This window comes from Corythoichthys intestinalis, chromosome 2, assembly GCF_030265065.1.
Source record: "Corythoichthys intestinalis isolate RoL2023-P3 chromosome 2, ASM3026506v1, whole genome shotgun sequence".
Classification (NCBI taxonomy): domain Eukaryota; kingdom Metazoa; phylum Chordata; class Actinopteri; order Syngnathiformes; family Syngnathidae; genus Corythoichthys; species Corythoichthys intestinalis.
Window position 1 is genome coordinate 7260080 of NC_080396.1, and position 16609 is coordinate 7276688.

At 38.4% G+C, this 16609-nt stretch overlaps 1 protein-coding gene across 4 annotated transcripts in view; it reads left to right on the forward strand.

Moving 5' to 3' along the window:
• The window catches only part of LOC130905184 (chloride intracellular channel protein 5-like), a 91004-nt gene extending 74674 nt beyond the window's left edge, over window positions 1-16330 (forward strand). For all 4 annotated transcript variants that reach the window (XM_057818340.1, XM_057818331.1, XM_057818336.1 and 1 more), the window contains exons 2-6: window positions 10521-10630; window positions 14843-14968; window positions 15074-15180; window positions 15275-15444; window positions 15518-16330. In XM_057818340.1, coding sequence (XP_057674323.1) covers window positions 10575-10630; window positions 14843-14968; window positions 15074-15180; window positions 15275-15444; window positions 15518-15682 — 624 coding nt within the window. In that variant the 5' untranslated portion in view covers window positions 10521-10574 and the 3' untranslated portion in view covers window positions 15683-16330. The remainder of the gene's footprint in view (window positions 1-10520; window positions 10631-14842; window positions 14969-15073; window positions 15181-15274; window positions 15445-15517) is intronic.
• Window positions 16331-16609: the final 279 nt, after the last annotated feature.

Here is a 16609-nt window from a genome sequence, read left to right on the forward strand (position 1 = left end):
AAAATATTCCCCACACCATTACACCACCACCAGCCTGAACCGTTGATACAAGGCAGGATGGATCCATGCTTTCATGCTGTTGACGCCAAATTCTGACCCTACCATCCGAATGTCGCAGCAGAAATCGAAACTCATCAGACCAGGCAACGTTTTTCCAATCTTTTATTGTCCAATTTCGATGAGCTTGTGCAAATTATAGCCTCACTTTCTTGTTCTTAGCTGAAAGGAGTGGCACCCGGCACGGTCTTCTGCTGCTGTAGCCCATCTGCCTCAAAGTTCGACGCACTGTGCGTTCAGAGATGCTCTTCTGCCTACCTCGGTTGTAACGGGTGGTTATTTGAGTCACTGTTGCCTTTCTATCAGCTGGAACCAGTCTGGCCATTCTCCTCTGACCTCTGGCATCAATAAGGCATTTCCGCCCACAGAACTGCCGCTCACTAGATATTTTTTCTTTTTCGGACCATTCTCTGTAAACCCTAGAGATGGTTGTGCGTGAAAATCCCAGTAGATCAGCAGTTTCTGAAATACTCAGACCAGCCCTTCTGGCACCAACGACCATGCCACTTTCAAAGTCACTCAAATAGCCTTTCTTCTCCATATTGATGCTGGTTTGAACTGCAGGAGATTGTCTTAAACCATGTCTTCATGCCTAAATTCACTGAGTTGCCGCCAGGTGATTGGCTGATTAGAAATTAAGTGTTAACGAGCAGTTGGGCAGGTGTACCTAATAAAGTGGCCGGTGAGTGTAAATAGAGATGAAATAAATAAAGGTCAAGTCTTGGGCATCCCCCATGCTTTGACCATCCATGTCGGCAAGTAAAAACTCCAAAACTCTTTGGGAGAAATGAGAAACCTTGGAGTGTACCACAGTCAGGAGAGATCCACTCCCAGGACGGATAGACAGGATGCACCAGGACTGCTAATGGGAATTAGCAGACGGAGTTACAGTTTGTAAAGATGCAATAGAGTAAGGGAACAAGGAGAGGTCCATCTAGCCAGATGAGACGGGGGGACAACGTGGATGTCCATCCGGCCAGTGGTCCGGATAGTCAGGAGGCTGCAGCTGAAAAATAGCCCCTCCCCAGAGGGGAGGGGGGGGAGGGGACACCGGGTGACAAGTGATGAAGAGACTAGTCAACTAGATATTAAAATTAGAAAATAGAAATAAAGTAAGACAAGACGTAGGTAGAGTAAGAAAAAGGAGATAGGACTCAGTGGCTGTACTTCTCCCAGCATTATAGCTTCTAGTGCAGCTTAGACTGAACTGGGAGTCTAGTCAGATTTCAACTTGCCTGACCATAAGCTTTGTCGAATAGGAACGTTTTTAGTCTAATCTTAAATGTACAGACTGTCTTGGCTTCTTTAATACTAGCTGGAAGCTGATTCCATAAAACAGGAGCTTGGTGGCTAAAGGCTCTAGCTCCGACTGTACTTTTAGAAACCCTGGGAACTACCAGTAGACCTGCATTCTGAGAACGGAGTGTTCTCTTGGGGCGGTATGGAACCAGAACATCGGTGAGATAAGATGGCCCCAATCCGTTAATGGTCTTAAATGTAAGAAGGAGGATTTTAATCTTTATTCTAAACTCGACTGGAATCCAGTGAAGGGCCTGGAGCACAGGGGTGATGTGCTCTCTCAAAGTACCAACAAAACGACCGGGGAATCCAAAAACTCTTAACAAACTAAAATCAGGCTAACAAATTAACTGCCTTTCAAAGCAGAACGAGGGACAGGGGGAAAAACACTGACATGAACATGGACATGCACATTGACATTGACAATGACGCAACAAGGAGTGAAAAGAAACTGGGAGCTTACGCAGACAAGGGGTAACGAGACAACAAGGAATAGATGGGTGACACAGGAGGACGCAGATTGGAGGATACACTGGGAGCAGTTAAAACAGGTGAAATCAACGGGCAATCGCAGGGACACACTAGGAGGGAACCCAAACAAAACCTAACAGGATAATTGTCTTGCTGCAGCATCCATCCTCTTTTTAGCTTCAACTGTCTAACAGACAGCCTCAGGTTTTCCTGCAAAACATCCTGATAAACTTTTAAATTCATTCCTCCATTAATGATATGAAGTTGTCCAGGCCCTGAGGTAGCAAAACAGCCTCAAAACATGATGCTTCCTTCACCATGCTTCACAGTGGGGATGAGATGTTGATGTTGGTGAGCTGTTCCATTTTTCCTCCACACGTGACGTGTGTCACAATTCAACTTCGGTTTCATCAGTCCACAAAATATTTTGCCAAACCTTCTGTGGAGTGCCCAAGTGCCTTTTTGGGAACATTAAACGAGCAACAATGTTTTTTGTAGACAGCAGTGGCTTCCTCCGTGGAGTACTCCCATGAACACCATTCTTGGCCATTGTTTTACATATAGTTGATGTGTGCACAGAGATATTGGACTGTGCCAGTAATTTCTGTAGGGTTCTTTTTTCCCTCTCTGAGTATCCTGCACTGAACTCTTGGAGTCATCTTTGGTGGACGGCCACTCCTTGGGAGAGAAGCAACAGTGCCAAACTCTCTCCATATGTAGACAACTTCTCTGACTGTCGATTGATGGACATCCAGATTTTTAGAGAGGATTTTGTATCCTTTCCAGGCTTTATACAAATCAACAATCCTTGATCGCAGGTCTTCAGACAGCTCTTTTGACCGAGCCGTGATGCACATAAGACAATGCTTGTCATAATGATATACCCGGTGTGTGTTTTATGGTAGGCAGGGCAGCTTTAAACCACTCATCAGTGCTTGGGCAAACACCTCACTTAAAATGTTTAGTAAAAAGTGGTTTCAATTGCTCTTTAAGTCTCCTTAGGCAGAGGGTTCACTTACTTATTTTTCCCCCTTCTGTTATTGTTTGCATACTATTTTCATTAAAATATAAATACCTATAAATGTTTGGGTGGTTTTAGTTAAAGCAGACAATGTTTTTTCATCTGTGTGGTTTTGACAAACATCAGATCACATTTGATAGTGATTTTATGCATAGGCGGAGTTTGACGTTTGGGGCAGGGGTGGCACCACATGTTTATGATCCCGAAACACAGTGTCATTAATAAAACTAACTTACAAGAATATTTATAATAAGTTGAAAATTAGCGTGGTTTTTTTTTGTTTGTTTGTTTGTTTGTTTCCCACTCTTCCCATTCTTGAGGGGAATTCTAAATCCGGCTGCTTGGACAGCAATACTTTTCGCCAAGATCGTCATGCATTGAATATGGTACGCCCACTGGTGTCGTGCCAATGTAGTTACCCCCGTCAAAAATTGTATCCCCTGGGCAGAGTCACTGCGCTGCTTGTTTGATTTCTGTGTTTTGGTGATGTATTTTTCTATGAGGTTTTTAAAAATGGCCCATCCATTAAAAAAAAAAAAAAAAAAAAAAGAAAATTCCAATGTATAAAGTAACATATATTCTGAATGTAAAAAAAGGCAATGTTTTACTGTTTTACTTGTAGGATAACCTATAACATATATTTAATAATAATAAGTTAGTTAGAACTGACTATAAATAATTTTTCTGGCTTTAATTGTTTAAGTCGACATAGCTCATAACTAATGTGTGTGTGCCAGGGGATACCATTTTTGACGGGGGGTAACTACATTGGCAAGACACTGTCTTTAGTGGGGCAAATTGAAACTCCGCTAACCATTTTGGCGGTGCTGTCTGTCGTTTCATGGTCCACATTTTCAATCCTTGGTTAATGCTCAGTAGTTGTTGTCGCTTTTGAAATCTTAGGTTTGAAAAAATTACGTATATCCAACTTGCCTCTTCAGTCCTCGGATGGTTTTGGCTAAGCAAAGCAAATGACCATCCAAGGTGCTAGTCACACGATCTGTTGGAAAAATTATTTTGACCCATTATAATTATATTTTTTTGCTGATTTCATTCATATTAATAGACTTTTTTTTGGAAAAATCACCATTTCTTTAAGTAGTCACATGAATAATGAGGTGGCCTGTGAAAATCAACGTAAAACAATTCGGCAAGGACTTTCCAGAGAGTTCTTGGTGACTCACTCTTTAAAAAAATCATGTGGTATTAATAGCTGACTGGACTTTCGTAAACATGTATAATCTACGTGACATGGTTAGTGCTGATTAGCATTGATAACAGAATCGTTAGATAATCTGCCAAATGATTCCATGGTATTGAAACACTCCCTACACTTGTTGCTGCGACAGTGCAGTAAAGTTGCGTGTGCTAAATCTGTTGGCCCTCAGGGGGCCCCTGCTGGCTGGGGGCCCTAGGCAATTGCCTGGTTTTCGTAATGGGACGCGACGCCTCTGAGCCCGTGGGAGAAACATGTTTCGCAAGCAAAAAAATAGGGGGCAGTGAGAACAAAAAATAGAGAATTGCAAACATTGTAAGAGTTTAATTTACTTTTCAGATACATTTGTTTGCTTAAGTTCCATTATTTTTGCTCGAAGACTAGTTTTTTCGCTTGCAATTTAAAAAGTTTTGTTTGAATCTTTTTTTGACATAAATGTAATTCCTTACTTTTTTCATTTAATAAAATGACAATGAAACAATTAAAAAAAAAAGAATATTGTTTTCCCCTTTTTAATCAAAAATGTATATAAAAAAATAATAAATGAAAACTGGAGGAAATCGAGAAATAAATAAAATTGTGGATATTTACAGTTTTACCAACTTCTTTTCTTTTTGAAAAATGTAAACAAATGTAACAAATTAAAAAAAAAATTGGCAACAGAGACACTCCAAAAAATGGATTTGGAAAACTTTTAGCTTACAAAAGTCTATTAACATTTTAGCGACTATCAAAGTAGTTTACAGCAACAGCTAATTGAAAAAAAAGAAAGTGAGAGGAAATCTGATAAATCCAATTACAGTTGAGCAACGATCCACAATCAAATCGATTGAAACGCCAATCAAGATCGATACTGTACGTACAATTCTGAAAATGTCCAACAAAAATGTCGAAATTGCTTTGAATTAGGGGTGTCAAATGATTACAATTTTTGATCGAGTTAATTACAGCTTAAAAATTAATTAATCGCAATTAATCGCAATTCAAACTATCTATAAAATATGCCATATTTTTCTGTAAATTAATGTTGGAATGGAAAGATAAGACACAAGATGGATATATACATTCAACATACGGTACATAAGTACTGTATTTGTTTATTATAACAATAAATCAACAAGATGACATTACCATTATTAACATTCTGTTAAAGCGATCCATGGATAGAAAGACTTGTAGTTCTTAAAAGGTAAATGTTAGTACCAGTTATAGAAATTTTATATTAAAACCTCTCTTCATGTTTTCGTTTTAATAAAATTTGTAAAATTTTCAATCAAAAAATAAACTAGTAGCCCGCCATTGTTGATGTCAATAATTACTTATACAATGCTCATGGGTGCTGAAGCCTATAAAATCAGTCGCACCCAAGCACCAGAAGAGGGCGGCAAAACTCCGAAAAACACAACAAGTACACCTTTCACTGTGCTGTCATTTTAATCTGTTTGAGCGGGGCATTTGTGCGTTAATTGCGTCAAATATTTTAACAGGATTAATTTTAAAAATTAATTACCGCTCGTTAACGCGATAATTTTGACAGCCCTACTTTGAATATTTTATTGTTTTGGTTGAAATGTAATTCATTGAGTTGGATGTGTACATGATATATTAAATAGATGGTAGGCCCTTGAATCAATTTGAGATCTCCAAAAAATATTATATCAGTGTCCAAAGAAATATTGCATTTTTTTGAAATGGGTTATTTACACCCCTTGTTATTATCCAAATGCTAACATTTTCAAAATAATAATTCCAATTTTGTGCAGTTCAACAATGATTCACGTTATTACTCCTTATCTTCAAGGTTTTCCTTGTTTGACATATAAATGACTTTTCATTGTTTAAACAGACACATTTCAAAGCCTTACAACATAAATTTGGAATGAAAATTCAAGAAGCAACAGATGTGGTTCCGTATGTTCTCATGAATACACTGTAAAAACAGGGGAAAAGTGGCCTTTCCCAATGAGCAGTCAGACCGCTAAAGGAACCAAGGTTTATTATTCATGATGTGCTTCGGTTCGTATTACGTGTCCTGCCGCAGATTCTCCACCGCCGACACTCATACACTACATCAAATTATCCTCGTAAAAAAAGGCACTGATTCTATTAAAAATATACTTATCACTTATCATTTTTACCAAGGTTTTATTAGAGGGTTGTAACCTTTAGGATACCTCCTGATACGATACGATTTGCAATCTAAGGCTCACGATAACAATTATCTCAGAATATGGCAAAACAAATCTGGCACACCAGATTGATTGTTCCATATATCCACTACGAATATATTACATATCAATCTAGGAAAGATCAATTAAGAGAAATTTTATGGGAACTTTTTAAAGTACATTCTTTGAAGATCGGATACTGGTGCTGATTGTGATAGTTGAATTAAATGGTAATGGTGGAAAACACTCAGGTGACTTGAGGTTCTGCTCTGAGACCAAAATTACAAAACAAAGTAAATGTCATTGGAAATGACCTCCATAAGCGTCAATAGAATCGGGGACATTTTGGGGACACGTCCTATTGATATCTGGTAATTTCCTTTTGATTTGGGGGACAATGGATTTTTTGCCGTTGAAAATGAATGGGGAAAAATTTGGCTGTCCATGGCCGTCAATGGCATCGACATCCATATGAGTGAATGGAATTAGTAAGTTAATAAATACGAATACTTACCTTCTTTTTATGGCTAGGTTGAAACAAAAGCGGTTGCGTGACGTCTGTAAATGGGGTTTCAAAGGTAAAAAGGACAAATTAAAAATAGTTTGGGGACTGAATGTGCCATGAATCTGCTATGGCAGCATATAGACGTATTGTTCTATCAAACACAACAGTTCTTTTTCACTTAAAAAACTGCATTTTATTTTAAAGAGGGGTGCAAGAGCAGAAACTGCTTTTTCAGTCTTGTCTGTGTTTTCCGCCATATACATATTTATATACAGTGGAACGAAAAAGTAGCTGAACCTTTTGAAATTTCTCACATTTCTGCATAAAATCACCATCAAATGGGATTTGATCTTTGTCAAAATCACACAGATGAAAATACAGTATCTGCTTGAACTAAAACAACCCAAACATTTATAGGTTTACATATTATAATGAGGATAGCATGCAAACGATGACAGAAGGGGGGAAAGTACATGAGTGAACCCTCTGCCTAAGGAGACTTAAAGAGCAATTGAAACCAATTTTCACCAAAGACCGTACACAAGAAAGCTTGCCCGTCTCATCAGACCATAGGACATGGTTGCAGTAATCCATGTGCTTTGTTGACATGTCTTCAGCAAACTGTTTGCAGGCTTTATTGTGTGACGTCTTTAGAAGAGGTTTCCACCTGGGATGACACACCAATTTGATGTAGAGTGCGGCGTATGGTCTGAGCACCAACAGGCTGACCCCCCACCTCTTCAATCTCTGAAGCAATGCTGACAGGACTCCTGTAACGAGTCACATGACATTTTGGAGGGAAAATGACAAGCAGTACTCAATTTGGACATTTAGGGATGTAGTTTCTAAGGGGTGTACTCACTTTTGTTGCCAGGGGTTTAGATATTAATGGCTATTTTGAGTTATTTTGAGGGGAAAATAAATTAATTTTATTTTATAAACTGCACACAGACTACTTTTCATTGTGTCAAAGTGTCATTTTGTCAGTGTTGTCCCATTAAAAGATATACTTAAATACCTGCAGAAATGTGAGGGGTGTACTCACTTTTGTGACACACTGTATTTTTTTTTTGTCTTCTGTGAAAAAAAATAATAAAAATCACTTAAATTTCAAATACTTAAAAAAAAAAAAATTATGGCAAAAGGCTTCTTCAGTTCTATTTTTTAGAAGCAGAGTCTGTTCCTCAATTTGATGAAAAAAGGGATGTGTGGAGTAAAAAGTCACTCTATTTCTACATCTGCAACCATTCAAAAAGTCCAATTTCTTTGATTTTAACAGTTGAGGATAACCATGATGTGAATGACTGAGAATCTACTGGGCAGGCATCTGACTTAGTGTTGCCAAAACAGTACGAAAATGGCATCATCGGTATCGGGCAGTAATAAGAAACAATGAGCTGATGCTGTGCAATATATGTACTTTTCGAGATCTCGTTTCCAACCGTTGGCCACTCTACCCAAGATGATGATACGGTGTATCACAAAAGTGAGTACACCCAACGCATTTCTGCAGATATTTAAGTATGTCTTTTCATGGGACAACACTGAAAATTACACTTTGACAAAATGAAAAGTATTCTGTGTGCAGCCTATATAATTTATTTTCCCCTCAAAATATAGCCATTAATATCCAAACAACTGGCAACAAAAGTCAGTACACCCCTCAGAAACGACGTAATCCCTAAATGTCCAAATTGAGTACAGCCTGTCATTTTCCCTTCAAAATGTCATGTGACTCATTACAGGAGTGCTGTCAGCATTCCTGCAGAGCTTGAAGAGGTGGGGGTTCAGCCTGTTAGTGCTAAGACCATACGCCACACTCTACATCAAATGTGTGCATGGCTGTCCCCCCCGGGAGGAAGCCTCTTCTGAAGACGGTACAAAAGAAAGCCCGCCCTTCTCATCAGACCATAGGACATGGTTCCAGTAATCCATGTGCTTTGTTGACATGTCTTCAGCAAACTGTTTGCGGGCTTTCTTGTGTACTGTCCTCAGAAAAGGCTTCCTCCTGGGGTGACAGCCATGCACACCAATTTGATGTAGAGTACGGCGTATGGTCTGAGCACTATCAGGCTGACCCACCACCTCTTCAATCTCTGCAGCAATGCTGACAGCACTCCTGTAACGAGTCAAATGACATTTTGGAGGGAAGATGACAAGCAGTACTCAATTTGGACATTTAGGGATGTAGTTTCTTAGGGGTGTACTCACTTGCCAGGGGTTTAGATATTAATGGCTATATTTTTATTTATTCTGAGGGGAAAATAAATTATATAAGCTGCAAACAGACAACTTTTCATTGTGTCAAAGTGTCATTTTGTCAGTGTTGTCCTATGAAAAGATGTACTTAAATATCTGCAGAAATGCAAGGGGTGTACTCACTTTTGTGATACACTGTATATAGACCCTACCCACCGACGTCACAAAATCGCGTGCTCGCTGTATGGTTCCGCCCCCTTGTCCGTCATTTTGTGTCTGTATTATCAATGGTCTCAATTGATCGAGCAATTTATAATGCATTTCATCGAAGACCCGGTGCTTTCGGATGCCGTAAACTCATTTGATGCGTTGCATAAAAGGCGTTATGTGGAAAAGCTTCAGTTTATCCATTCGCCAGATCCATATTTGATGCCTAAATCGATGTTTTTCGACCCGCTGTCTCCGCCGTATTTGCCTGACATCTGCTAGCTACCCTGATATGTACAACTATCTTGTCCACACAAAATCAGCCTATTCTCACGAAAGTTTGAAAAACTTTAAGAGCTTGGAGGCTTATAAATACTTCGTTGCTGGTTGGGTGAAACAGGTCCTCGTCCACGAAAATTCGGCAGGAATCTATCTTGTGCTTGGAAAGGTGAGTTACGAAATTTTCAATTCAAAATCTTTTGTTATTGCTAACATCCACTGTCAAGTCTAATGTATTTCATGTCGTTTGTCAATGGAGTTAGGGCTTTTAATGTTTATATGGTTTAGCGATAGCACTCTCACTACATACATACGTGTATGTTGTCGGCGATTAGCCTAGCAATGATCTTAATTGTGGTTGTCAGCCCAAAATCCTCTAAATATATATTAAATGCATCTTACCAGATATAAAATGACTACTACATAATCTGTGGTAATCGTTTGGAGCCCAGTTTTCTCGTCGAATTGCAGCAGCCCATCTCGCTCTCTTCTCTCCGGGTCTCTCGGAATCCGGTAGAACTTCAAGTCTCTCCGTCTTCTCCGTCTATCTTCTCTGTTATTGCAACCAACCGCCACACACGCCTTCACCATTTTGATTATTAATGTTAACGAGCAGAAAAACACGTCGTAAATAGGAGGAATGTACGTAGCCGTAACAGGTAAACATGATGTGTTGACTGACAAATGGGCGGCACCAGTGAGGAGGAAGGAGTTGTGATGTCACGTGGGTAGGGTCTATTGTACGTCCACTTGTGTGCCACCCAATCATCCTTCTGCTGTGAATTTCAATTAGTTTATCACGAGTAGACATCCAATCTATTTAAAGCGGGAGGGTGACAGCGAATGAGCATTCTAGCACTGTCAATGGCAAACAATGAGTTAAGTAGTGTCTGACCAAGCCATGATAGCAATTCCTTTACAGTCAATGAGTATGCAGTACTTTAGTATTAAAAGAAAAAAAAATATTTGTACTGTATAACCATCAGCCAATACCACACAGCCGGGTTTCGGAATCGGTATCAGGAGCAGAAAAAATGGTATCGGTGCAACACATGTACTGTTTGAATGATGTACTGTATGTACTGTATATGTGCACAGGCTGGCAGTGATGGAGAAAGTATTGGAAATTGTCCATTCTCACAACGCCTTTTCATGGTCCTTTGGCTAAAAGGTGTGGTCTTCAACGTCACCACTGTTGACCTCAAAAGGTAGTCGTCATGATGGCACTCTATTACAGTACTAAATATATTGTACATTTGCTTTATTTTCCATTGTTTGAATCCATATCTGTCTTTAAAAGATCAAATATAGACACCCCAGCATTATTTTCATGCATAGAAACTTCATCATCATAATCCTAATCATTTACTAAATAATGCTGCCATGTGGCTAGATATCGTTTTATATTGATGTGTGTTTATAAATACAGTGGGGCAAATAAGTATTTAGTCAACCACTAATTGTGCAAGTTCTCCCACTTGAAAATATTAGAGAGGCCTGTGATTGTCAACATGGGTAAACCATGAGAGACAGAATGTGGAAAAAAAAAAAAGAAAATCACATTGTTTGATTTTTTTTTTTTTTTTTTTTTTTTGAATGAATGAATGAATTTCTTGTCATTGTCATCATCATCATAATCATTGAGTTTCAGAGTGTGGGATATTTTGGCCAGAAAGGAGAAACATTGACACAGTCTAAGAAAAAAAAAAAAGACGATGACAGACAAAGGAAAATGGGAAAAAGCCAATGCTTATCGATACCCGTCCCCCAACAGCCTGGGACGCACAGTCTAGCATGTTTGTGTTACAGTCCAGTTATTTTGAGTTTTTGTTGTTGTTGTTTTTTGTTGTTGTTGTTTTTTACTCACATATAATTCAAAAAAGTCATTGATTGCCATGGATTTCGCATATTGTCAATTTGAGTGGGTTCATTGGATCAGTTGATGTCCATGTTGGTGTAGGGAGGGATGACCGGGGGGTATCATGGAGGCCCACGTCTGCTGTATCCGCTTCGAAAGATTAGTCATCATCCTCCCTTGCCCGGTTCCCGCGAGCGAGCCTTTCATGATCCCGGAGCTCCTTGATGATTTTTGTGACCATTTGAGCGGTGGCATCACTTAACGCTGCTTGTTCCTTCGTCACCTGGGATAATTTGTCGCCGTTGTTACGAGCAACCTCCATTGCCTCGTTGAGTTGACGCTTCATTCTCACCGAGAATCGGTGTACCCAGAGGGCACCAAGAAGCAGCAGGAAGGCGAGCGCCATCAGAGAGCCGAAGATAAAGAGGTCCTCGACGTCCTCAATCTGGAGAGACGTTAAGCAGATTGGCCTCCATTTTCCCCAGGCATCCTCCACATAACCAGACGTGAAGGTGTTGGCCGGACATGGCAGTTGGTTTGGTGTAGGTCTCATTGTGGAAAATAGTTTGTCCAAAGAGTTGAGTGTCCAGTCAACAAGCTCCATCTCACAGCAGGTTAAACACAGCACTCGCGTTACATTGGCAGATCAGTAATCTAATTTTACTGGAGGGCATATCTCCAGAGCAATTTTATGTCTTATTCTCGGTCCCTGACATTTAATCATCCTTTGTTACCATTTTGTCGTGGGAACAATTTGTGCGGATGTGTGTGTATTTTAAAGAATTTATTTGCAAATCATGGTGGAAAATAAGTATTTGGTCCATTCCAAAAGTTCATCTCAATACTTAGTTATGTACTCTTTGTTGGCAATAACGGAGGCCAAACGTTTTCTGGAACTCTTCACAAGCTTTTCACACACTGCTGCTGCACTTTTCTTTACCTTCAATAGAGAGGGTTCAAGTCGACAACTTTTTCAGAGAAAAATGGGAGAAAGTTTTAAATCTGTGCTTTCAAGTAGGCGTGGGAACCTCTTGGTACCTCACGATACAATACGATTTGCGATACGTAGCTCACGATAACGATGATCTAAAGATATGGCGATACAACGATTATCTTGGTCAGGAAATCATTCTAGGATATTCTACAAACAACTAATAAACAGAAAAACAAGCTTTTGCTGTGAATTGGAATTGGTTTATCACTGGTAGACGTCCAATCCGTTTGAACCGGGAGGGTGGCAGGGAATGAACATTGATTGAATGTCTACGGCCGTCAGAGGAAGCCAACGCCAGGCAATGAGGTAATTTTGGGCCATTTAAGGTCATTTACCTGTTGATTTTCAGTTACTTCCTGTTGATTTAGGGGTATTTTATGGGTCTCTCCCTGTTTATTGAGAGTTACAGAACAGGAAATGACCTGGAATCATCCAGATGAATAGGCAGTGACTCAAACTCAACAGAAAATTACCTGTAAATGCCCTAAAATGAACAGCAAGTGACCTGTAAATGTCCTGAAAATCGGACAGAATGACTGTGAATGCTCTGGTTTCGGATGAATGAACATTCCCAGTCACTATGGATTGGGTGGCGAGCACCGTCAATGCAGCCTTAGAGTTAACTGAGACACTATTATGGTGAAAGATTTTGGTAGCAACTTGTTGGTTCATTTTCAAAACGATATCTCGATTCTTGGCAGGAGCATAACGATAACCTTTTGGGATACAAAGTATCCCGATATATCACCATTTCGGTATTTTGTCACACCCCTACTTTCGAGTCATGTTAATGGCAGCGCTCTCTGTGAAATTGTTTATTTTTTACGGCACTTGAAAGGTGCCAGATGCTTGAACTGCCCGGCGTGATGATTATACTTTCCTCACAGTTTTTATTTGACACCGACAGTCCACGGAAAACCGGAGATATGATCATTTTCATTTCATGGTAGGATTTTTTTGCTCCACTAGAGGGCACTCATGCTCTTTGGACGTTATGTTTCATTTTCTAATCTGAATTTCTGTGTATTTTTTTTTTTTTTTTTTTGGTCTAGTAGGGTCTGACGTGCTGAGAAAAAAAATGTACCATTGTTTAAAAAATTAGAAGACCACTTCTACTTTAGTAATAAAATTTTGAAAAAATGCTACTCTTATTTGAGTACAGGTTTTGGCTACCTTACCCACTATGGAGGTAGATTTGTGTCTTTATTATTGAATCAAAAAAAAAGTTGCTTCAATAAAATAAAAAGTTGCTTCAATCAAAATATATATATTCAATCGAAGAAAAAGTCACTTCAATCAAAAAAAAAAATGTGTTTGAATGCAAAAATAAATTTGAAACTCAAAAAAATATATTTGAAAACTATTTTTCTTTGATTAATTTTTTTTTTTTTTTTTTGAGTCATATTTTTTTTTTTTTTTTATTGAAACAACATTTTTGATTGAAGTCATGTAATTTTGCGTTTGGACCACATTTTGGCTAGGGCATTTGTGTCTTTATTATGCAATCAAAAAATAAGTTGCTTCAAACAAAAAAAAAATATATTTTCAAAAGAAAAATCACTTCAATCAAAAATTTAAAAAATTCAATCGTAGAAAAAAAGGTTTGAATGTGGAAAAAATATTTGAGACTCAGAAATTCGCATTTGAACACTTTATTTTTCATTCAAACTGTTTTCTTTGATTGAAGCAATCCTTTTTGTGTTTGAGCCATATTAGGGGTAGGACATTTGTGTCTAAATCATTCAATCGCAATAAAAGTTGCTTTAATCAAAAAACTATTTTTAATCAAAGAAAAAAATCATTCACAAAAATGTATATTTTTTGAAAATATATTTTTTTATTTGAAATATATATATTTTTAATTGAAGTGTCACTTTTTTTTGCAAAGCAAAAAGTTTTAAACTTGTTTTTTTTAAAGTGGAAAAACTTTTGAACGCACTTTTTTTTAAGAGGAAAAAGTTTTGAAGGCGCTTTTTTTCGATTGAATCATTTTGACACAAAGATTCAACTTCAACGCTAGTTCCGGTGTGTTTGAGTGGCAGGTGACTCCGCCAATGGCATAAAAGTATGAAGCAAGAATAATGGCCACCAGGGCTTCATCCAGCCATCGGACTCTGCTGGAGTCCAAGCCGAATTTAGGGCACCGGTACGGGGGTGTGACATCGGCATTTCACCGGAGTACCCGTGACGAAGCAACTTATTTTTTGATTGCATAATAAAGACACAAATGTCCTAGCCAAAATGTGGTCCAAATGCAAAATTGCATGACTTCAATCAAAAATGGTGTTTCAATAAATAAAAAAATAAAAAAATTCCAATCAAAGAAAAATAGTTTTCAAATATATTTTTTTGAGTTTCAAATTTATTTTTGCATTCAAACACATTTTTTTTTTTTTATTATTGAACTGACTTTTTCTTCAATTGAAAATATATATTTTGATTGAAGCAACTTTTTATTTGATTGAAGCAACTTTTTTTTTTGATTGAATAATAAAGACACAACTCTACCTCCATAACCCACCTTGGATTATGATTACGGTGTAAAGGAAATTTCTTCTTTCCTATTAGGAAACCAGCTGACCTTCACAACCTGGCCCCAGGGACACACCCACCCTTTCTCACATTCCAGGGAGAGGTGCTGACTGATGTCAACAAAATAGAGGAATACTTAGAGGAAACACTTGCTCCACCTAAGTAGGCCATGTGTACACAAATACGTGCACGCATGTACACACGGGCAAAATGGAGTAATAATCCCAGGTCCAAAAAAAATGGCTCAATCATCATCCTCTTCTTCAGGTATCCCAAACTGGCAGTAAAGAACCGACAGTCCAACACAGCAGGAAATGATGTGTTTGCCAAGTTCTCGGCTTACATTAAAAACACAAGTCCTGATAAAAATCAGCGTGAGTCATTTAAGGAAGTTCTGTTAGCATTGTTATCACTCTGCTTCCATTAATCTTTGACCTTGTGGCATGTTTTTTTGTCTTTCTTTCTAAGCTTTGGAGCAGAGTCTCAATAAAGCTCTAGTAAAACTCGATGAGTATCTGTTGAGTCCGCTCTCAGATGAGGATCACCTTGTAAATGGAGAATCTACACGCAAGTACTTGGACGGTGATGAGCTGACGCTAGCTGACTGTAACCTTCTTCCCAAACTTCACGTTGTCAAGGTAGCTAGTAATGACGCTTCCGCCTTTGTAGCAGAATCCAGTGTTAACCAAAGTTATCCGATCTAACCTCCAGGTGGTGGCGAAGAAATACCGCAATTATGACATCCCCTCCCAGTATAGAGGCGTGTGGCGTTACCTCGGCAATGCGTACAGCAGAGATGAATTCACCAACACTTGTGCAGCTGATGTGGAAATTGAGCTAGCTTACAAGGATGTCGCTAAAACGCTCGGGAAATGAGCAGTCATACTTTAGAGTAGCTGACTTGCATCGTTGAGGTCATTAACTCATTTACTCCCAGCCACTTTCACCGGAGCAAGGCCCTTCGCTCCCGGCCGTTTTACTGGATTTTGACTGATTTTGCAAGGCCCACAGAAAATTCTGTTCTATTGCTATATAAACATGGAACCCACCAAAAGAAAGATTAGACTCTCTTCTTTCAGCAGGAAAAAAGTTAGTTCATATCTTTTTCCATTCTTTACAAATCAGCATTAGAAAAGAGCTTAGTTTGAGCAATTTTCCAATCTCTGATGAAAAACAGAGAAATTGAGATTTTTGTAAAAGCATACATTTCAAACATAACTTTGACTTTAACACAGCTCTTTTTTGCTTTTGTGACATGGCGGGCTACTAGTTGACTTTTTGAATGAAAATTTTACAAATGTTATTAAAACGAAAACATTATAGAGGGGTTTTAATATAAAATTTCTATAACTTGTACTAACATTTATCTTTTAAGAACTACAAGTCTTTCAATCCATGGATCGCTTTAACAGAATGTTAATAATGTTAATCCCATCTTGTTGATTTATTGTTATAATAAACAAATACAGTACTTATGTACCGTATGTTGAATGTATATATCCATCTTGTGTCTTATCTTTCCATTCCAACAATCATTTACGGAAAAATATGGCATATTTTATAGATGGTTTGAATTGCGATTAATCACGATTAATTAATTTTTAAGCTGTAATTAACTCAATTAAAAAATTTTAATCGTTTGACAGCCCTAGTATTTAGTCAACCACTAATTGTGCAAGTTCTCCCACTTGAAAATATTAGAGAGGCCTGTAATTGTCAACATGGGTAAACCTCAACCGTGAGAGACAGCATGTGGGGGAAAAAAAACAGAAAATCACATTGTTTGATTTTTAAAGAATTTAT